The 21,576-nt window shown below is 38.5% G+C and overlaps 6 protein-coding genes across 6 annotated transcripts; 4 read left to right on the forward strand and 2 right to left on the reverse strand.

The window, feature by feature from the left end:
• The first annotated feature begins 159 nt into the window (after positions 1-159).
• LOC114540571 (sorting nexin-27-like) lies at positions 160-2,208 on the forward strand. The gene is made up of 10 exons (XM_028560690.1): positions 160-454; positions 539-613; positions 695-812; positions 896-957; positions 1,050-1,157; positions 1,288-1,366; positions 1,439-1,548; positions 1,733-1,783; positions 1,870-1,959; positions 2,044-2,208. The coding sequence occupies exons 1-10, from the start codon at positions 194-196 to the stop codon at positions 2,206-2,208; spliced, it is 1,119 nt and encodes a 372-aa protein (XP_028416491.1). The 5' UTR covers positions 160-193.
• Positions 2,209-2,273: 65 nt separating this feature from the next.
• On the forward strand, positions 2,274-3,379 carry LOC114540588. Its single transcript, XM_028560711.1, has 4 exons — positions 2,274-2,394; positions 2,483-2,542; positions 2,678-2,761; positions 2,856-3,379. Exons 1-4 carry the CDS (start codon positions 2,326-2,328, stop codon positions 2,964-2,966), a joined length of 324 nt encoding a protein of 107 aa, XP_028416512.1. The 5' UTR covers positions 2,274-2,325; the 3' UTR covers positions 2,967-3,379.
• A 17-nt stretch (positions 3,380-3,396) lies between these two features.
• LOC114540587 (solute carrier family 25 member 46-like) lies at positions 3,397-5,784 on the reverse strand. The gene is made up of 8 exons (XM_028560710.1): positions 5,583-5,784; positions 5,460-5,502; positions 5,338-5,395; positions 5,175-5,252; positions 4,828-4,934; positions 4,693-4,752; positions 4,442-4,499; positions 3,397-4,346 (listed from the first exon to the last, which is right to left on the reverse strand). The coding sequence occupies exons 1-8, from the start codon at positions 5,725-5,727 to the stop codon at positions 3,738-3,740; spliced, it is 1,158 nt and encodes a 385-aa protein (XP_028416511.1). The 5' UTR covers positions 5,728-5,784; the 3' UTR covers positions 3,397-3,737.
• Positions 5,785-9,494: 3,710 nt separating this feature from the next.
• On the forward strand, positions 9,495-13,373 carry LOC114540580 (probable serine incorporator). Its single transcript, XM_028560702.1, has 14 exons — positions 9,495-9,579; positions 9,773-9,805; positions 10,005-10,172; positions 10,478-10,650; positions 10,874-10,953; positions 11,056-11,149; positions 11,311-11,354; positions 11,468-11,541; positions 11,642-11,738; positions 11,898-11,996; positions 12,076-12,196; positions 12,292-12,344; positions 12,466-12,598; positions 12,760-13,373. Exons 2-14 carry the CDS (start codon positions 9,785-9,787, stop codon positions 12,917-12,919), a joined length of 1,317 nt encoding a protein of 438 aa, XP_028416503.1. The 5' UTR covers positions 9,495-9,579; positions 9,773-9,784; the 3' UTR covers positions 12,920-13,373.
• Positions 13,374-13,393: 20 nt separating this feature from the next.
• LOC114540579 (receptor expression-enhancing protein 5-like) lies at positions 13,394-15,116 on the reverse strand. Its single transcript, XM_028560701.1, has 5 exons — positions 14,906-15,116; positions 14,726-14,819; positions 14,095-14,233; positions 13,752-13,920; positions 13,394-13,670 (listed from the first exon to the last, which is right to left on the reverse strand). The coding sequence occupies exons 1-5, from the start codon at positions 15,030-15,032 to the stop codon at positions 13,597-13,599; spliced, it is 603 nt and encodes a 200-aa protein (XP_028416502.1). The 5' UTR covers positions 15,033-15,116; the 3' UTR covers positions 13,394-13,596.
• Positions 15,117-16,103: 987 nt separating this feature from the next.
• On the forward strand, positions 16,104-21,475 carry LOC114540551 (28S ribosomal protein S29, mitochondrial-like). The gene is made up of 12 exons (XM_028560669.1): positions 16,104-16,158; positions 16,656-16,772; positions 16,883-16,987; positions 17,148-17,250; positions 17,395-17,487; positions 17,584-17,714; positions 17,811-17,891; positions 17,967-18,040; positions 18,200-18,347; positions 19,058-19,150; positions 20,940-21,048; positions 21,155-21,475. Exons 1-12 carry the CDS (start codon positions 16,117-16,119, stop codon positions 21,241-21,243), a joined length of 1,185 nt encoding a protein of 394 aa, XP_028416470.1. The 5' UTR covers positions 16,104-16,116; the 3' UTR covers positions 21,244-21,475.
• The last annotated feature ends 101 nt before the right edge of the window (positions 21,476-21,576 follow it).

The following is a 21,576-nucleotide window of genomic DNA, read 5'->3' on the forward strand; positions in this document are numbered from 1 at the left end:
TGACTGTAATTATAATCTCAAAGAAGTTTGACAGTTCAGCAAACTGCTTATAGGAAGAGCAGTGATCCTATTCCTAATACAGCCTTGCAGAGAAAAGATATAATGAAATTGTCTTAGACCAGAAATGTTTGATTAACTGTGTGTGGATTTTGCTTCTACATGTTTTATTCAATCTCCAGCTTATTCTAAATCAATGCAAATGAAAATTTCTATTATCTTTAGCAATGAAGAGAATGTTGAGGGAGCCACGCATAAGCATGTTGTGGAGTTGATCAAATCTGGTGGAAGAAAGCTTTCGATGGTTGTGTTATCCTTGCCGCCAAGCGAGGTCAGAAAATTGGATCCACCAGAGGATGGGCAGGCACCAGAATACTTTGATTACTCAGACAAAAGACAAATATTTGTCACAATACCAGAAACACGACAGATTGATAACGGAAGGGAGAAATATGCGGTAAGACTTGTTCTCAGTGCTTGCAATACTCATATTTCCTGCAAGTTATGTAATAGTTTATAATTTGGCTTTTCTACTTTCTAGGTGTTTAATATCTATGTCAATGACAGACATATCTGCTCTAGACGATACAAAGAATTTTCAAATTTAAACAATGAGGTACCATAAATGAGTAAATTGGCATAGAATGAGTAGCAATGAATGACATTTAGCTTTCTAACTTCACTTCATTTTGTATAGCTGAAGAAACAGTTTCAAGATTATGATTTTCCTAAATTTCCTGGCAAGTGGCCATTTCAGTTATCTGAACAACAACTGGATAACCGACGGAAGGCCTTGGAGTTGTATTTAGAACAAGGTAATTAATAATTTGCCATATTAAATTAGTGTTAATTGATTGGTTCATTTGATGGTCTCAATGTATCCTTTCTTTGTTTACAGTTACATCAATTCGGATAATTCATGATTGCGATGCAATGAAAGAGTTCATGAAATCTTCAGAGGTATAGGAATACTGATTTAAATGGCATGAAATATGATACTTCTTGTGTCTTCAAATAATTCATACATATCCAACAATTTCCGCATCCTTCAGGAAGTACAGGTCAATAATTTGGAAGTGGAATTGAAAATTGCCTTACCTGACCAAACAGAAAGGCCTGTGAAGGTTGAGAAAAGTTTTCAAACTCAGGATGTTTGCAAGGTCAGGTTAATAAACTATTGCTTTTCTATTATTCACAAACATGATATGACAACCACAATTGTGTATGTAATTCTAATTCTATAGGTGCTTCATTTGCAAATGAATTGCAATGAGATATTTTGTATTTCAGGCGTTTTTGAAAAAGATTGGAATGAGCGAAGCATCTGCTAAGTACTTCGCTTTGTTTGAAATTATTGGAAAAGCATTTGGTGAGTCATTTTCTTTGAAAACCCTAAAATAAAAACACAAGGACATATATTGATCTTGTGCTTTTTTTGCAGAGCGAAAATTAAGAGACAATGAATTTCCACACACAATATACATCAGAAATTATTCCAGCGAGCTGCCCAGTTGTCTTGTATTGAGGAAATGGGTTTTCACTTTACCAAGGGTAGGTTTTCCTAAGGGCAAGTGTTATAACAGTCCAGAAGCTGGCTGTTGTTAACTCAGAGATACACAACTCTGATTGGCCAATTCTGTCCTTAACTACAGTTAAAAGTTAACTAGCCTTCTATAACAACTGCACCCAGCTAAGTTAACCAGAATTTGATGAAAACAATATAAACTCTTTGTAGGAAATTGAAATGGATGATGAAGAACTAGCATTCAACTTACTTTACGATCAGGTAGAATACAAGAACATTGTTTGTTTGTCAATGTCATATAACTATTGACACTCAATTACCATAAACCTTTTCCTTCGTTTTATTAGGCTGTGGACGATGTAAGAACGTTAAAAATTAAGTCAGATGAAAAGTTCAAAAAACTTGAAGAATATAAAAGTTTGGGCAAGAAAGCCGAGGTTTGTGTGAGAATTCTGGGAAGCACCATACTTAATATTAAGTTAATATCACAATGACAATATGTAATTGTTGTTTCTTTGCAGTATTTAAAGCTTGCAAGATCACTGCAAGATTATGGTTGCGTTCGCTTCCCACATTGCGAATGCGATGCCCGTAAAAAAGGCCATGTCATAGTTTCCTTCAATCTTAACAGCATTTTCCTTCAAGCGTGTTCTGTGGATGGAGAGCCGGAGGTATATCACGTTTAACCGATCTTTTAGGTCGATTTTTTCTGTCTTTTTGAAACGTATACATGCTATTGTTGTCCTCTAACACACACTTTTGGCTACGAAGATTTCGTTCATTGGGATGAAGACGAGGAAGGAATGTCTTTCTATTTTCAATATTCAAGACCCAACAAAAAGCCGCGTTCTGTTCGAATCATATCACCATATGTACGTGAACTTTATAGTTCCCACTCATTCGTATTTTTCAGTGTCTTTAGGGATTGTTTTGTGAGATATCTGGTATATTTTTTTGTAGTTCAAGTACATGTACGACTGTGTTAGCCGTATTTGCGAGGAAAGAGAGCTGAATAAAAAGGTAATTAGTAATTTTTACACCGGAAGAAACAATTTATTAATTAGAATTAACTTCATTTATGTTCTTAAACTGGGCTTGTTTTGATTTAAATGATCTTACTCCAATATGGATGATTTTAATCATTTCAACTTTCAGGAAAACGTCGTATTTCCCTCTGCGGAGGAAAGTGATGAGAAAGATGGAGAACTGTCGTCTTCAACAGAGAAAACAAAAGATGAGGTAACGAAATGCATTCATTCTAAACTAGAGAGACACAACATTCGTATTGTTTATCAGGCAATGGTGTAAAGGTGTTCTTATTTTTATCATGCAGGAAATCGAAAGTGAAAAACCTCGTAAATCTTCGAAAAAACCCAAGTCCAGGAAGGCTCCAAAAGTAATATCACAGGATGATGTGGCGAACATCGACAATGATGATTTGTAATCAGCGTCAGTTTTTATAACATTCAAGTATTAACGACTACATGCTGTATTTGCGAAAATCGACGCAATGATCCTAGCGCGCAAATTTGCAAAAGAGTGAACACGTCAGACACGCAAGCAGCCTTGTTTCCAAGGCAAGAGAAATGCCCTGGGAACAATAACAAAGAAGCACGTGGTGTACAAATTTGTTCACATGAATCCAAAACTTGTCCACGTGATTAAAGATTTAATCACGTGCCACGAGAATTTCATCATGTGACTCACAAATTGATCACATGCTTCGACTATTAGAGTAACCGTTGCGATAACAATTTGAGCACAAAATACATTCAGGGTTCTTGATGACCATATGTGTTATTGTAGATATATTAATTGTACAGAGCAATGTTGCTAGATTGGTGAATAACACATACTGATTAAATATACTGATATCGTCAACAATACATACATTAATTTAATAGTTTCATTAAACACATACACAGCCTTCGATTCCTTAGGAATTGTGACACGAGAAAGCATACGACTCTCTAATGCGTATTCAGCATGCTTTCCGTGGGTTCAAACCATGTAAGGTGGTAAGTTTAAGGGTACCTTAGCTCTCAATGAAGCTGGTAACTATGGCAAATATTATCATTACAACTATTTGTCAGAACACGAGGTGAACCCAACAAGTGGACAAATATATTGTCTGTTAAACTTCCCTCATACATTTGACCCTTCACCATATATCATAGCATTGTAACGCATGCATCAAAACCTAGCTGGGGTATGTTTACTTATCAACATTAGCACTGTCCCCTCTGAAATCTTGTGAAATCACCGTATAAATGGCTTTTGTAATGCGCAGGACAAGCAATTGCACAAGATATTGCAATAACAACGCCCCGAAACCTTTATAAAATCCTTGAAGTCCTTCCTCGGATTTTATGCGTGAAAAACAATCTAAGAGTCCGTCGTAGTTAGTGCAGAGTGACACAACTGCAAATCCATTGTCCGTGTCGTCTATCATCGTTCGTGTACCTTGCAGGTGAAGACGGTACATGACGGTCTCGAGGGGATACAGAAGGATCTCAGTGAGGACGGTCCCGGTTAAGCTCGCCATGAGTTCTGGGAAATACGCTTCGACCATCGGCCTACTTTGTTCGGGGTTCTCCGATTCCCCACGAAATACTCCGACTTTTTTGTGTCGAGCGAGGATGATGTGTTGTAAGCAGCTGGCGATGACGTAATGTACAAGACCATGAAGCATTGTGGGTGCCACTAAGGCCCAGAGCGGCAGAAGACGACCGTGACCCTGGGTCGAGCTTTGCCAGCCAATAAGACGGAAGATTCCCTCTTTAATGAAGGCGAAGGGACTACGCTGCTTCTTAATCTGTTCGGTCTGAAGAGATACAGACAAGGACTTCAGGTGAAAGTCAAGAATTCAAGAGTTTTTACTAGTAAGAAAGATAATTCAAAGTCTCGTGTTCCACCAACCTCGACTGTCTCAGTGATACTTGCACTGTAAAATGGTAAAGTCAAGACGATGCTGATACTAAAAGAAAGTACGCATTTTTAGGTTGGTTTTGTCCCAGGAAAAGTACAAGTCGTGCATAAAACTTCCGCGCTTGAAAAAGACACGCGTTTTAAGATAAATATGCGCGTTTTTGTCCCTGATGGGAATGTACTCTACGCTGTAACTGGGAAAATATGAAATATCATCTTCACTGTGAAGGTAAAATACCCACCTTTTGCCAATGATATGTCCAACTAGTTGAGTTATAGTTGATGATGGGCTACTGATGTCCCTAATAAGAATATACATGCCTCAATCAAGATCTGTTGGAGACCTTTCTTGTGTTTGCTTGCTAGCACAAGCTCACCTTGGTAGTCTCTCATGTGTAACTTCACTGATCAATAGTTCTGCCAGAAGATTCATTCCTCTTACAGCAAGCTTACTGCCTTGGCCTTTCCAAAAAGTACTCAGACCCTGAGAAGAGAAACACCCATGATGTGTTGGAAGTCTTACCTGCTGAGGTTAGAACCTAACTTTTCAGGGGGGGGGTGCATAATATATTTGTTAGGGGGTGACATCAATCAGCAAGTGGTATAACTTTTTCATTGCAAGATTCCAATTTTCAGGGGGGTGATTATAGAAGTGCTACCCTTTTCAGGGGGGATGAAAAGCTAACTTTTCATGGGAGTCTTTTAACTTTAGTGGGGTAGATACCTGTTTTCTTCTGATCTTTAGCATGACACGGCAGACAGAAAATGGGGCAAGATGGTACAGGACAGCTGAGCTATTTACCTAAAAACAAATATGACTATAAAGGAAACAGATTAGGGGAATAACTCTGCATTTCAAAACTAGAAGATTACTGAGTCTTTCATACCATGCATTGCCTTCTTACAACGATAAATGGATGTGTCAGAAAGTCCTCAATCAGCAAACTATGTAAAAGAAATCCCATTCAATTATTCATAAAAAAAAATTCAAAAAATATCAGTTATATACCTTGTAATACCGATGCTGAAACCTGCTAAACGTTGCCAATTCTCTACAGAAACACAGGGAAAATATCAAACCAAAAACGAGGTGAATATCGTGGACATAGTTGAAAGTGGAAGGATGAACTACCTATTCCAGCAGCCTCAGGTAAATACGCTTCGCCTACGGAATTAAGAAACTCTCTTTCAGCTTCTGCGGTTGGATTACGTCTTCTTGCTTCCTCAGACTTAGCAGACTCCTCTAACTCAACGCCGCGGAAACGAACATTCACCATTTTCAAACAACAGCGAAATCAATTTCAACCACTTTTCATTTTTTTTCCGCCATGATAAATACAACATAGGGAAACACTGGGGTAATGCAGGGTAGAAGGGGATTGTTGGAGATTTACGTTTCCCTCCGTGTTCGCGCTAGATCTAGTCGACAGAGGCTCCCAGGTCATGACCAATGATTCCAGAATTTGGTATCAAATTTCTTCACCATCGGAATTAAAAATACTTCACAATAAACCCGTAGAGTTTGTTCAGAATATTGTTTTGGAAATATGAACCAAATCCCGATATGGACGCAGCCGCTAATGTTAGGAACCCATATTTAGTTTGTTTTACCATCAACAATCCAAAAGACATGTCTTTTGGATTGTCTATGGTTTTACATACACTCTGGCTTTGTTTACCGAAAAGAGTCTATAAATTTTATCCTTGGAAAAACGATGGAAATAACAGCAGTATTATTATTGATGCATGATGCACATAAACAGGTTTAATCGTTAAAATATGCCAAGTTTTGGATAATGTCATCATACTTTAGTAGTTAGTAGTTAATTAGACTACTTATGTAGTGAGTTTCGTTAAACGCCTGGGAATGAGGCTCATTCGTGATTACACAACCACATTAAAGCGTCTCTAAGGCACTGTCTACTGCAACAAATACAATGTGTCAATATAGAGGCAAAACGTGCAACGAATACGAACGTAATGTGCTGAAAACTTGACAAAGCCGAACTTTTGAAGTTGGTTTTAAGGTAGGTTATCAACAAAAACTAATAGTAGAACAATTGATTAATTCTGGTCATATAAAGCACATACGCCAAGCCGAAAAGCACAGGTGAATAATGAATTAGATGTTTCATTATAGAAAATACAGAGCCATTTGCGAAGCTCGTGTACTCCAGGATGTATCCAATTCAGTCCCTCTCTACGAGGACAATTAGGGCAGTTATAAGGCAGTATATAGGAACGCGATGTTAGTGTGACCTCGAGTGTAACAACGAAGTAATTATAATGCAAAATGGATAGATAATATGGCTTTGTGGCGACGCATTTGAGCCAAAAACAAGGGAACCCGCGGTGAGAAAATACACAGCTGCGCAGGCTAATTTTGTCGTCACATACCTGAGAATTCTTTGATTCTCAGATTTTCACTTATATTCTTCCACTTATATTTCACTTATATATGAAATTCATGAAATTCATATATATGAAAAGGGGAAGCCCCATTTATTTTCACAATGGCCGACGACTTCGACAATTGACATGTTTAACCGAGTACTAAATAAGTCTACCAAATAAAGTACCAAATACAGTAGTCTCCATTGGGAGTCTGTAGCCTGAGACATTGAGCACTAATACAATTTGGTACATGTACGGTGTAGCAATCAATAGCCGTGCCAATAAATTGTCTGTAGGGTAAACGGAACCTTTGTAATGCAGTAAATTTTTGTTGTTGTTTGCATAAGGTGAAGTCGCGAAAAGCTGACGTGTTACCAGCCTGCAGACTGCAGTCAATCATGCAGTCTTCGAGAAATCAATTATGCCCTAGAACGTCAATCACGTTCACAGAAATATGCCCAAGAGACGTGAATAAAAAGAAAAGCTACAAAGATGAGATCATGAATGAAATAATTAAAGCAATCAACGCGCTGTTAAACACAGAGGGTGGACTGATTCAGCTTCTGTTCAAAAGTATATCGACGAGAAAACAGCTTGATTCTTGCGTTAGGACCATAGAACAAAAGGTGGACGACCTAATAGGAACTGTGTCTTTGGTTTCCGTAGTAAAATTTAAAGCGAATCCCAATGAAATTCTCGTCGAAGTGAAGAAAGCCGAAGGACCGTTTGTCGTCAATTATAATTTGTACGTTTCAACCAAATCTCAGGTCAAAGCAATTCCGTCATCACAGCCTATTGGTATGGTAAGAAAACTGTTAAACAACAGCCAGTGTAAACCAGTCAAGAAACTCTTTACTCCTGGGTCCTTTTATGCAGATTTTGTCCAAAATCAACGCGTAAATTTCGATGAAGATGTTAACATCCAATGGAAAAATCTCAAATCCGAGGAATCCGAAGGCACGCACACCACCCTCACTTTGGCTGATCGTATCACAGGTAAATCTAACAAATTTTCCCACTATGTTTCCGCTTATGCTAACCTGTCCGGCGGCCATATTTATTATGGCATCAACGATTGTGGTGTTGTAGAAGGGGAGAAAGTGAGGGAAAAAGATCAAATTGAAATTACAAAAAAGGTCGCGAAAGCTATCAAGGGGATGATCTGGCCTAGATACTGCGGTGAGCCACAGAAGGGTGAACAATGGGATATAATGTTTATACCTATTAAAGATTGTGAAGGGAGGGAAATTGCATCGACCTATGTGGTTGTCATCGCCATAGCTCGCTGTCCCGGTGGTGTGTTTACAAAAATGCCTGACATGTACCATATCAAGGACGGGAAAGTGGAAAGGAAGAAAGACTGGGAGGAATATTTTCCAGTCGAATTGGATGCACCGGCGGATCCTGTTCCATCAACAATGCCGCTTTTAACCTGGAGCTCGGCAAAGAACCGGAAGATTTATCAGCTTCTGACGTCTAAACTTGTTCAATTTAGGAATGACAAGAATATAAAGGATTTTAACAAGCTCTGTGAAATATCCATGAGAAAGTTTCCTGGGAGTTGCGCTGAGTTGGTGGTAGCAGCAGAGAGGGCCGCAATCGCGTGTAAGAATAACGAATTCGCAGAAGCAAGAGGCTACCTTAATGACTTTTCCACTGCAATACAAGCTCCCGACGTGAAGGATATGACCTTTTTCGACGTAAGGGGACTTTGTTTGAGGAGCAGGAATGAACGTGCTGAGGGAGATCATGAAAAAAGCTACCAAACAGCGAAAGAGGGTTTGCAAATGATGCAGTCTATTCCACCCGAGTTTCTTACAGTATGGTTCTATATTCATGCTGCTGCTGTAACCTCTATTTTGGCAAGCAAAGAGACTGATCCTCAAAGATACAATGATCTTGCAAATGAAAATCAAGCATATCTCCAGGCTGCTCTGAGAGACGCAAATACACTTGACCAAGATCAATATCCAAGAAGTACTGCTGATCTCAAGCAAAAGGCGCACATCTACTCGGCAATGGCACACTTAGGGTGTTCTCTAAGCGGGGAACCTTAGAACAGGGCATCGTGACTAAGTCTGACATCCGACTTGGCTGCATCGGAACTGAAGGCGGTCCAAGGCTCGATCCTTGATGGAATCAAGCCTACGCATTTCCAAGAAATCGAAATTTTACTAGCGCAATCTGATTTGAGTTATAAGCGCTCCACACTTTCACGATGCCCAGCTGGGGAGAGGCAGGCCCTCACATGGGCTTTCGAGTACGGAAAAAAAGCACAACGTATGGCTTTAGACCTCGATTTCAAAGAGGCAGTTCATTATGCAAACAGGCGTTTATCTCGTCTCACAGAACTGCTACTTCGTAACGCTTTCGCGTCTCGTTCAAGTCGAGCGTCAAAGAGCGACTTAGAAGCTTTAATTGATTTCTAATATTCTAATAGGCTAGAATATTGTAGAATGCTAGTTACTCGAGAAAAAATAAACAGATTAAAATGCTCTAAAGACGCCTGATGTATGAAAATTATTACTTTCATTTGTACTTTTTGTACTCCTTTATGGCTTTATCATGACTCTTATGTACAATTTTGGATTAACTCGCGCTCGTACCTACATGTAGACATATGTTCCTAAATATCCACCTTCTTGTTTATTATTACGATTTCGCAGAAGGACACTTGTTGTTTGCTGTATCTTGTCTGAAATTTTTAACAAAACACAACAGAAAGGGAATAAAAGGTGATCTTTTAATGTAGATTTTTACATTACCTTTACTATATCGTTTTATTCTTGTTATTCTTTCGATAAAACTGTCATTGTTTGTTGTCAAAACGCGTTATTTTCAACAGCTGATTATATTACTGTCAGTACTAAACTAGTAAAGTACATATAAATTTATATCAATTACTAAACTGTTTTTGTCAACTTTCAGAACACCATTAAAATGGGTTGTGTTGTTGGATCTGTAAGTATATATCTACATATGCTGGTGTCGTGGTTTCGATCGCGACTATATGAAATATTAAAAATTTGTTATAAATGAAAGTTACAAGTAAAACCAATATTAAATGTCCACGATATGACGTCATACTGAAAGTTTTCCTGTTTGTCAAAAGTATCTCTCCTGCAAAAGCATTGACAGTTTTCTTTGATATGTTTTTCAGCTTGCATGTTGTTGTGGATCAACTGCAGTCAGCTGCTGTTGTTCGTGCTGTCCATCATGTCGCAGCTCAGTTACGACAAGGATCATGTATACCTTCTTCCTTCTCATTGGTGTCATCATATCTGCAATATTATCATCAGATAACGTGGCAGAAAGCTTGAAAGAACATGTCAGTTGAATACTCCCATTGCCAATTGAATATGTGCAAATGAATATGTACAGATGAATATGTACAAATGAATATGTACAGATGTACAAATTTCTTATACATTAGAGCATTCATAACTTTTTACTTGTTTCTATCTGTCAAAAGAGGAAAATCCCACAAAAAATTGCAGCAGAAATTAAAAGTTAAACAAACCTTAAATTTACTTGGTAGAAATCCATATCCACAGACATTATTTCAACCTCAATGACAAATTTCATGAAGCTGATTACGTAGCCAACTCACATATTATCTTGCTTTTTTTACAGCTTCCATTTCATGATAAGATTTGCGATGAGAGCGGTGGAAAGTGTGAAGAGATAATGGGTTACTTGTCTGTGTATAGAATTTTCCTTGGTTTTGCCATATTTCATGTTCTTCTCATGATCATCACGCTTGGAGTGAAGTCACAAAAAGAATGCCGGGCAGGAATCCAAAATGGGTAAATATGATGTTTAAATTTAGGTCTTTTTGCAATCCTGTGAGTTTTTTACTGTCAGTTTTTATGAAATTTAGGGCACATATATATTTGGTCTCATTTGAACTACTTGTATATATGACACACTAAAATATTTCTTGATATCACAAAGGCAACAAATCACCATTGTTACGCTGCACTATTATTATGCAACTGTATTCATTATGTAATATTTTTGTTATGTTAGGTATTGGGGGATCAAGTTCCTTGTTCTTTTTGTCCTATGTCTCTGGTCATTTTGGGTGAAAAGTCATAAATTTGCTGAAGGTGAGATCAAATCTGATTTATCACAAATAAGCTTCATCTTGGAGCTTTCTTGCTGATGCAGCAATTGCCTGGAAATAAATGTTTATATTTATTCCTTTTTAGCATGGATGTACATTGGTTTGGTTGGTGGATTGTTGTTCATTGTGATTCAGGTGATGCTGTTGATTGATTTTGCTCATACCTGGAATGAAGTTTGGTAAGCATATTTAATATATAACAATAACAAGCAACCTCATCCTTGAAATCCAGGTTAATTGTATTGAAGTCCTCCAGGTTGAATTGTCTTGAAATCCAGGTTATATATTGTGTTAAAACATCCAGGTTATATTGTCTTGAAATATGTTGTTATTTTAACAGGACTAACAATGCTGAAGAGACTGGAAACAAAGGATGGTTGGCAGGTGAATATCTTTACTCTACTTTATCTAGTTTGTATTAACTAGTGGATAAATTTCATTGACATTCATTTATTTAAATTTCCATTCTACGTACATTGAATAACTTTGTTTTTCAGCTCTTGGTACATTCGTATTTGTGTTTCTTGGTTTTGCCTTGACTGGCTTCATTCTAGCCTATGTCTTTACAACAGTGAGTGCATGGTTTATGTCTGGTTTCCAAGGGGTGAGACAATTGGAAGTTATATTATAGTCCTTATTCTAAATGTTTTTCTTAACACAATGCATTTTAGAGTGAAGGCTGCGATTTGAACAGATTTATAATCAGTTTCAACCTGATTACCTGCGTTCTTATGTTGGGGGTTTCCATTTTACCAAAAATACAGGAAGGTAGAAATCTTAGATGATGAATATTAAATAATTCACATATTGATTAACGGTAGTACATGATTGCCTCTGAAACATTCTGAATAATTGAATATATTTATAATTTTTTGAGCCACTAACGATGTAATAGTCTAAAAATGGTATACATTTTTTATTTTTCAGTTCAGCCCAAATCTGGTCTTTTGCAATCCTCCATCATCTCTCTTTTCCTTTCTTACATCACATTGACATCTGTTGCTAACGAGCCTTATGACTTACCTGGTATGTAATAAGTAATGTATATAGTCTTGATAAATGTAATAATTTTTAAATCATTGTTACAAATTATCTTATGTTGCAGATGCGTCGAGCAACTCCACCTCAACCTCGTGTGATGTTCAAAGCACAAATTTTGGAGGATCTAAAAACACAACCATGATTGTTGGGCTGGTTGTGACATTTGTCATGATCATTTATTCAAGGTAAAACTATAAAATACATTGATTTTTTCCATTGAACATTCTTGTGAATATATGTATGTAAATGTAGTGAAAACTAATTGTAACTTTATTCTTAGTTTGAAGACATCTGGAAGTGCAGATAAATTTTCCACAAACACCACTGCTCCAGGTACATTTTGTAACTAAATTAATTTTTTTTGTTGTGTGCAATTTTTAATAAGTCTTAGGGTGTTTATAAATTATATTTCTTGTTCAAGTGACCAAAGATCTCAGTGAGTTTCTTTCCACAGTAGATTTAGATGAAGAGAAAGGCAAAGTTGTAAATGATGAAGAGGAAGAAGTTGTCTACAGTTATTCATTCTTCCATTTTATTTATCTTCTTGCTGCCCTCTACATCATGATGGTGATGACAAACTGGGTTGAGTAAGTAAAGAATTCTTTGCCCCATGTCGATAAATTCCACCATGCAGCATGGGTAGTGTGTTATTAATCCAGGGTTAAACAATCCTTTTTGTAATATGTAATGTTTACTGGGATAGATAGTCAGTCCAGTCAGTCTCTTAACACTTATGTTGTTTTCACAGGCCTGATGTGTCAGACACAGAGAATGTTCAAGGGACATGGGGAGCATTCTGGGTGAAAATCATCACTGGCTGGGTCTGTGTTGTGTTGTACCTCTGGACACTCGTTGCACCCATTTGTATGCCAAATCGGGATTTCTCAACATCATTTGTTAAGGCTTAAGACACAGTCAAGAGAATGTTTCGAAGCAAGTAAGGTTGTATCACTTATAGACTACGTAATATAAAATAAGGTCGTAGGAATTTAAATTGTAGTTTATGTATATTCAATAGTCACTTTTTATACCAGTAATATACCATTGTTTCTAGTGGCAACAATATATTGTGCCAGCCCCTCATCAAGAATGGGCAATTAGCTCAGTAATTGTATTATGAACTAGTGGAGACTTAATTATGAATTAAAATCAGACAATATAAAGAGCATTGACACCCAAGTGATTTTGCAAACTTTTAAAGCATTGTTGGGAAGTTTAAGTGATGATCAAATAGCTGCTCAGTTTATGTATTTTATTCTTGCCATTTTACAAATCATGCAAAACTAAATAGGTACTGTATAACATATAAAGTCACAAACACTCTGTTTTAATAAAAAGCTACCATCCAGTATTAAATTATTCAAGATGCTAGACACAAAAACAGTTCCTCAAAGTTCGACTAGATTGATCCCAAAATGCATATGCATGTGATGTGTTATCATCAAAACGTTTCCTCAATCTAGGCTAAAATGTTCAAAGAAAAATACAAAATCTGTTTGTCTGCCTTCAAATCATGTGTTTGGCCCCATTAATTTGGAAGAGCAATTCATGTGAATCTGTGTGTTGCTTGTTTGTGTGAACTCTTCTACATGTCTTTTATCTTTTCCTCATCATTCTGTTCTTGCTGTTGGAGGTATTGCTTCATGGCTTCATTCTTGGCTATAATAAAGAGCAATAAAAAGGTTCTGTCATGGAGCTCAGTTCAATGTTATTTAGTCCTTTGTTCCATTTTTAAACTACCTTGATCCATAGCAGTGTTTGCGGCAGAGCTTGCGGCTGATCTTGCTTCGTTCAAGGCCTCGTCAATCTCGGATTGATGTTTCACAACGAAAGGTTTGATGAATCGGTGATAGATGAAAGTGCTTCCGTTGCTAGAGATTGGAGCCATGCACCAGCAGAGGAAAATCAACTGCAAGAGGTGGAAACGGGATTCACAAAATATACACAAAAGGTATGTTCAAATTTCCTTGAAGTATGAGTTTGGTAAGTGGATGCGTAGAACAATAGCATTTGAAATATAGATTCCAGGAAATGGAAGCAGAACAATGCAAATTGTTTTCAGCCAATGGGAATGTCACATTACCTTGGCAAGGAAATAGAATGGGAACCACGAGAAAAGAAAATCAGAGAAATATTCAACAACAGTGAATGCAGCATAGACAATCCAATAAATAAGCCACTGTGTGTCATCATCTTTGTCAATGCTTTCGACAGCTTTAACTCTGTAAAAATCGAATCATTCTATTTTCAATTGCGCAAACTATGGTAGGTTGTCTATAGATGGTAACTGTCTGGGCAGGCTTGAACCAAAAATTCTGGTTCAAGCCTGCCTGTATGAGAAAACATTATGTAAATGCAATTTCTGATTTGGAGAATAATTTTTTATGATTACATTGCACTAATACAGATCCCCTCCCATCATTAATATTATGCTTGTCAACTTGCATATTCAAATGAATTTCGGCAGGTAGTTTGTCCAATTCCAGCCCAATGTATATCTCGAAAATTTAATTCCATTAAAAACATTTTAAAGCATGTTTAGCGCATGAAATTTATTGCCTAAACCTTCTGAAATATTAATGTTTCGGGGAGATTTAACGACGACATAACCAGATATTAGCAAACCGGTTCAAAGTTCAAAATTTTGTGCTTGGTTAGACCGCCGTTTCATCTCATTAATGCAAAAAAATTTTCAGTTTTTCAACATCACTTACGAGGCATATGCCGGGTACATAGCGCCCAGAGCATTCACAATTAAAGCAGCACCGTAGCCGAAGATCAAATACAACGAGAATAAGCCTATGGCACCTAAAAAAAGAAAAGCCACGTTAATTTTTTATGCCACTTTGAGAAATGTGGCGAGACAAATCCGGAGACTTTGCAAACATAATTACCAAGGAAGATGTGGAGACGGTTAACTTTGGTTTTCTCTTCGATTTTCGCCAAGCCGTTGCAAAAGGCATTGTCTTGATTTAGAAATTTATTGATTTCGTCTTTATAGTGCTGTAACTTAGCGCTCATCTTGACAAATTTCGCTTTTCAAAGTGGACAAGACAACTTTCGAAGATTTCGAAACGGATCGAAGTGATATTTGCCAGTATGACGTCTACTATTGTCGGTCACGTGCGTGCAACCCTGCCCAAAGCCCTGATCTCTGATGTAACTGGAGCTCGCCGGCCGGTTTTGCAATTTGCAGAACAAGAAAACAATCACACCAGGCTATAGACCTATAGTTCCTACTTTTTCTCACGGGGAGGGCATTTTAAGAACCCCTTCATTCTATTCTGCGTTACAAATATGATCAGGACATTAGATTTCTCGCTAAAATCGCAGTCTTAGCGCCATAGTGACAAAATATTTCAACAATAATTTTGACTGCAAACTACCATGCAGACCATCTTTTATCGGCTTATTTACCTTTTGCCAAAGTTTCGTTTTTAATGCCAGCAATTAAAGGTTTTCCGTACTGATAGTTTTGTCTTGCTCTGCCTTCATTTGCCATCGCTAAGCTTCCAGTCAAAATCGATTTAGTTTGGCCCTTACTGAGGGGTACCTATGAGCGCTGAGGCTAGCTGCGTTTACTGATTGTAGCTCCAGGAATGAAACAAATGACAGGCCAAAACAGGTTTAAAACAGTGAAAAATACAATAGGACATTCTGATCACTGAATCGTGACTTGACGAATAAATCCAATTGGAATTCCAGTCAGTAATTTCTATTAGAAAATCACCTAAGTTCCAATTGGAATTTACATTATCCTATTCGAATGCTATTGAACTTTGGAGGAAAATAATTCCAAGTGGAACCTAAAGGTTATTCGGATTCTTTGCATAAAGCGGTCATAATGGATTGTACCATTCTCTATTTTGTAGGGCTTGACAAACTACAGACACTACAGTTACAAAGCGGATTTTCTTTCTTCGAGAAAATTGTTGTTGAGTCTAGATTAGCAGTCTAGCTCTTCAGTTGGCCAGTGTCACAAAACAGACAAAAGAGTTCAGAAAAAGGTGAAAGAAGTCTGATAAGTGAGTTTTCTGTTTTCCTCGGTCAGTTCCCTTGGTCGCGCGCGAAGAGGAAGCCTGGTCACTAGCTCGTAAGTTTTATAATGGTGTATTTTTCTAGACTTATCTTGCGACGTTCTCGTCAGGTTAGACCTCATTTTAAATACTTATTATATGCATTTGTTTTGTGAATATGTTTCCCACTTGTACGTGCTGAATGAATATGTTGACATTCATCCAAACTCCAGTGCTTATTCAGCAATAATATTGTTATATTACGTACCCTTTTATACTATAGGGTCAGTATAGCCCTATCATACTAAATTACTTTGAAATATAGACACTAATTGACGATAATGTTGTGTCAGAAATAAAATTCAAGGATTGAATTTCTCTCACAACTCATGATTAGCTCAAACTCCTATTACCACCATCTCTTACATCCAGCCTTTTTCTGGACCCATTCTATCCCTTTCTGCTCTCCCACCCCCTTCTCCCCTCCACAACACCCCTCTTAACCCACCCCCCCCAGAGTGAGCACAGAGAAAAAACCCTGGTTATGAGGTTGCACCCCTCTCACCTCTCCCTCTGTCTAATATTCTTTCTTTTTTCATTCTACCTTAAACATTAATGTTTCCCGTAGGTTTTAAAACACCACAAAAGCATATTAGAGAGGCATTTGTCATCTGTGACTGCAACAGAAAGCTCAGCTGTAGAAAGTCATGCAAATTTTGATGTCAAATGCTCTGAACAAAATCCTGTGAGTGCTTTACTGTTTAAACTAATGCTGAATATGCATGATTTGTGTGATTTTGCATTACTTGATGCATGTGCATGGATCCTGATGGGAGATATTTTGAATTTTGATAGGGAAATCAAACGTCCAGTCATGTTAGAGAGTATTACACCATTCCCAAAGAAACAGTGACGACTTTATTCTCTCATGGTTTGCCTAAACCACCGTTTCTGGATGAGGTATTTGAGAACAGACTTTGTGAAAAATAATTCATTTTGATACGTATAATCAGTACCAGCTAGGTTAGCTAACATTAGCTAACATCACCATTACTGGGTGAGTCATTACGCTTAACCTTGCCTATTCTATTGCCTCATATGTGTTGATTTTGCCTCATAGGTTAAGACATTGGGAGAGTTTAACATCATGATCAGACAGCCAGCCATCTCAATCCTGGAGAGCATTAAGTCAGATGAATCTGGTGCTTCGAAATATGTGATTTGTATGTACCTATCTTTTATATTATATTTCAACTATATTCAAGTAGTTCATGTTCACTTTACCAAATATATCATAAATGTCAGACATATTTTGCCTTTATTGGGCTGCAGTAATGCACTTTCTCTTAAACTCACTAATTTCACAGATGGTCAAGATGGTTGTGGTAAAACTATGACGCTATCACATGTTCTTCATAATTGTTTTCTTAAAGAATGGCTTATACTGTTCATTCCCAGTGGTGAGTGGAATGTAGTATCCTGTATCCATGATGTCATACAGGGCCTCTTGAGTTGAGATCAGTTGAATAAGGACTGTTGAATTGCATATCTTTTAGTGTTCAAGATAGTTTTTAGTAAACAAAACATCCTGCCTTCTCCCCATAATCCGGAGCGGTTTGATCAGCCTGACGAAGCACTGACATGGTTGAAGATGTTTCAAACGTTGAATGGCAAGCATTTGCCTCAGGTAGCTATAGTAAAAAAACGACTGCTTCTTAGTGCATTTGATGATGTTGTGTTTGCTCTACGGCTGAAACACTACATCGTGTTTATTTCGTGATAGATAAAGACTTCAAAAGACTACAAAGTTAGTCAAAAAATCTCCATCGATGCTGGAAGCCGTATTTCCACAGTGATTGACCAGGTACACGCTCGGAGACTTTGATTTAAGATAAAACTAGTTCACACTGGTAAAGGATAATGTTTGCTAAATGAACAGGCTTTCCATCGACCGAATTTTGCTACGGATGCTGTGGGAATCACGCTCAGAGAAGTGCAACGACTAAGCAGTCGGTGAGTTTGAGAAATTTAGTCCAATTCATGTTGATTTTAGCCAGCATGCAGCATATTGCCACAGTTTAAGGATATATCCTTAAACTGTGATATTGCAGAAATAAAGCCTGTGACATGACTAAGAATCCTAAGATGTCCTTTTTTATATTTTTTCTGCAGAATGCCTGTTTTATTCGCGGCAGACGAATTTAATGGCTTTTTCTGGAAAACGTCGCTTAAGAATCCAGAAACGAACGATTGGTTGAAACCGCGAGACCTCAGCATGGTTCATCATTTTAGAAAACTGTTCATACAGAAATCTTCTTTGGTAAGCTCGTTTCTTATCGAAAAACAGTTCTTAAGGGCCCGTTTATATGATCCCGTCTAGCCGGGAAGGGATGTTTTTATCCCGCTTAGCCGGGAAACTCGCCTAGGCGGGATGGCGTGTTTATATGGAGTTCATTTTGTAGTGCAGGTTCCTTCGACGGCATGTTTTATTGTAGAAAACGACTATGCCAATATATACACATGCTCCTAATGTAAAGCCCCGTTTACACTACACTGAATTTATCGGCACGGCACGGCTAAAATGGGTACCCGTGCCCAATTTTATTAGTGTTCAGGCTACCAAAACAAAGGCCGGGCACGAATGAAATGGGCACGGGTACTCAGTTTAGCCGTGCCGTGCCAATAAATCGAGTGTAGTGTAAACGGGGCTTATGTTAATCGCGAATCATCCCGGCCAAGCGGGATGGAGTGTTTATATGGCAATTTCTCGTCCCGTCTAAGCGGGATCCCGGCAAGAAGTGCCGGGATCCCGCCTAGGCGGGATGGAAAAGTGGTCATATAAACACTAATTAGTGTTTGTATTACAAGCGGGATCTCGGAAACTGTCCTGTCCCGGCTAGGCGGGATCATATAAACAGGCCCTAAGTTTAGGATTGTTTGACGAATCTGATTGTCTGACATCCCGACCATTTCCGTTTTCAGCATTTACAATTTGTGATGTGATAAATCCCTGGTTAAATTGTTTTCCAGGGACGCGGAAGTTATGTTCTAGCCTTGTCGAGGATTGGAATGGAAAAGGCATTCTGTTCAAGTTACAATCATGTTCATCTATTGAGTCAACAGGTTAGTAACACGAATCTTTTCAAAACATACACCCAGAGGCGCCGAGAGAAATTGTGGGGCCCGGGGCGAATTTTTTTCTGTGGCCCTATGACGTCATAGTTTTAAATATCTGCAACGTATAAAGAAGGTACTTCAAAGCGTTGTGCAAAAATTTGAAAACGACTAACTCGACCATGGTCGAGTTCGCCGGAAAACGACTAACTCGACCAAGGTCGAGTTCGCCGGAAAACGACTAACTCGACCATGGTCGAGTTCGCCGGAAAACGACTAACTCGACCATGGTCGAGTTCGCCGGAAAACGACTAATTCGACCATGGTCGAGTTCGCCGGAAAACGACTAACTCGACCATGGTCGAGTTCGCCGGAAAACGACTAACTCGACCTTGGTCGAGTTCGCCGGAAAACGACTAATTCGACCATGGTCGAGTTCGCCGGAAAACGACTAATTCGACCATGGTCGAGTTCGCCGGAAAACGACTAACTCGACCATGGTCGAGTTCGCCGGAAAACGACTAATTCGACCATGGTCGAGTTCGCCGGAAAACGACTAACTCGACCATGGTTGAGTTCGCCGGAAAACGACTAACTTGTCGAGTTCGCCGGAAAACGACTAATTCGACAATGGTCGAGTTCGCCGGAAAACGACTAACTCGACCATGGTCGAGTTCGCCGGAAAACGACTAATTCGACTATGGTCGAGTTCGATGGAAAACAACTAACTCGACCATGGTCGAGTTCGCCGGAAAACGACTAACTCGACCATGGTCGAGTTCGCCGGAAAATGACTAACTCGACCGTGGTCGAGTTCGCCGGAAAACGACTAACTCGACCATGGTCGAGTTCGCCGGAAAACGACTAATTCGACCATGGTCGAGTTCGCCGGAAAACGACTAACTCGACCATGGTCGAGTTCGCCGGAAAACGACTAATTCGACCATGGTCGAGTTCGCCGGAAAACGACTAACTCGACCATGGTCGAGTTCGCCGGAAAACGACTAACTCGACCATGGTCGAGTTCGCCGGAAAACGACTAATTCGACCATGGTCGAGTTCGCCGGAAAACGACCAACTCGACCATGGTCGAGTTCGCCGGAAAACGACTAACTCGACCATGGTCGAGTTCGCCGGAAAACGACTAATTCGACCATGGTGGAGTTCGCCGGAAAACGGCTAACTCGACCATGGTCTTATATTCGCTGGAAAATGGCAATTATACGACCATGGTCATATATTCGCCGGAAAATGGCAATTTTACGACCATGGTCTTATATTCGCTGGAAAATGGCAAATATACGTTCATGGTCATATATTCGCTGGAAAATGGCAAATATACGACCATGGTCATATATTTGCCGGAAAATGGCAAATGTACGACCATCATATATTCGCTAGGAAATGGCAAATATACGACCATGGTCATATGACTTTATAATATATGGTCATATGACATGGTCATATGACTATATACAATGACTTTGAAATAGAGTCGAAATATCACCTTGATTATTGTGTCTTGTTTTTAACAACTCATATCTTGGGTTTACAAGATGTTTATTTTCGGAGTATGTTTTCTCTTATATCTCTTATATGGTCGTATATTCGCCGGAAAATGGCAAATACGACCATGGTCATATATTCGTCGGAAAATGGGAAATGTACGACCATGGTCATATATTCGCCGGAAAATGGCGAATACGACCATGGTCATATTTGCATACACCTTATAGTCTAATGATGCGGCCCTAATGAAGAGTTTATGGTAAAAATAGTATGATTTTCATTTTACTAGGGTCTGTCTCTTATCGGCTCATACGAACCTGTTCAAGTCTGTGAATACGATAACGATGAACTAATGCAAGGTCTAAAATATTACAAATTGAAAGGGTTGTTTTCAAGAGGTATGTAAACCTTTGATTCATGAGTTCAAATTAAGGCGTGTTTACTGTGATAGATATTGCACAATATATAGGGACCCGAGCAAAGAATTTGCTCTATATTATGTAGATTTCAATCACAGTCAAACTTTTCAAGAGGTTGCATTCCTAACAGATCGTCGACCGTCGTTGGTTCAAAAAATATGTTTTTCGTATTAGTTAGCGAAGCATGAGTAACCTACGTGAAGGTACATTTGAGTACACAGATGGTACATAATGTTACCTGATGCTAAAACGCATGTACAGAAGGGGATATTGTCTGAACGACTATCTAAAGCGTTTGCATAATCAAGAGCGTTTCCAAGGACATTGACTCCCAGATATTTTACCATCATATCAGATTTACTGTAGTTACTGAATATATTGTGGTTTTGAAGTGAGTAAATTTTAAACCAAAGAATAAGCGACTCACAAGATTAATGTCCAGGCCATTGGCAACGAGTTTTAACGTAGATGATCTGGTCGATATCTCTACCATTTCATAGTTAATCG

Source organism: Dendronephthya gigantea, unplaced genomic scaffold, assembly GCF_004324835.1.
Source record: "Dendronephthya gigantea isolate DGI-Jeju-01 unplaced genomic scaffold, DenGig_1.0 000241F, whole genome shotgun sequence".
In the NCBI taxonomy this organism is placed as follows: domain Eukaryota; kingdom Metazoa; phylum Cnidaria; class Anthozoa; order Malacalcyonacea; family Nephtheidae; genus Dendronephthya; species Dendronephthya gigantea.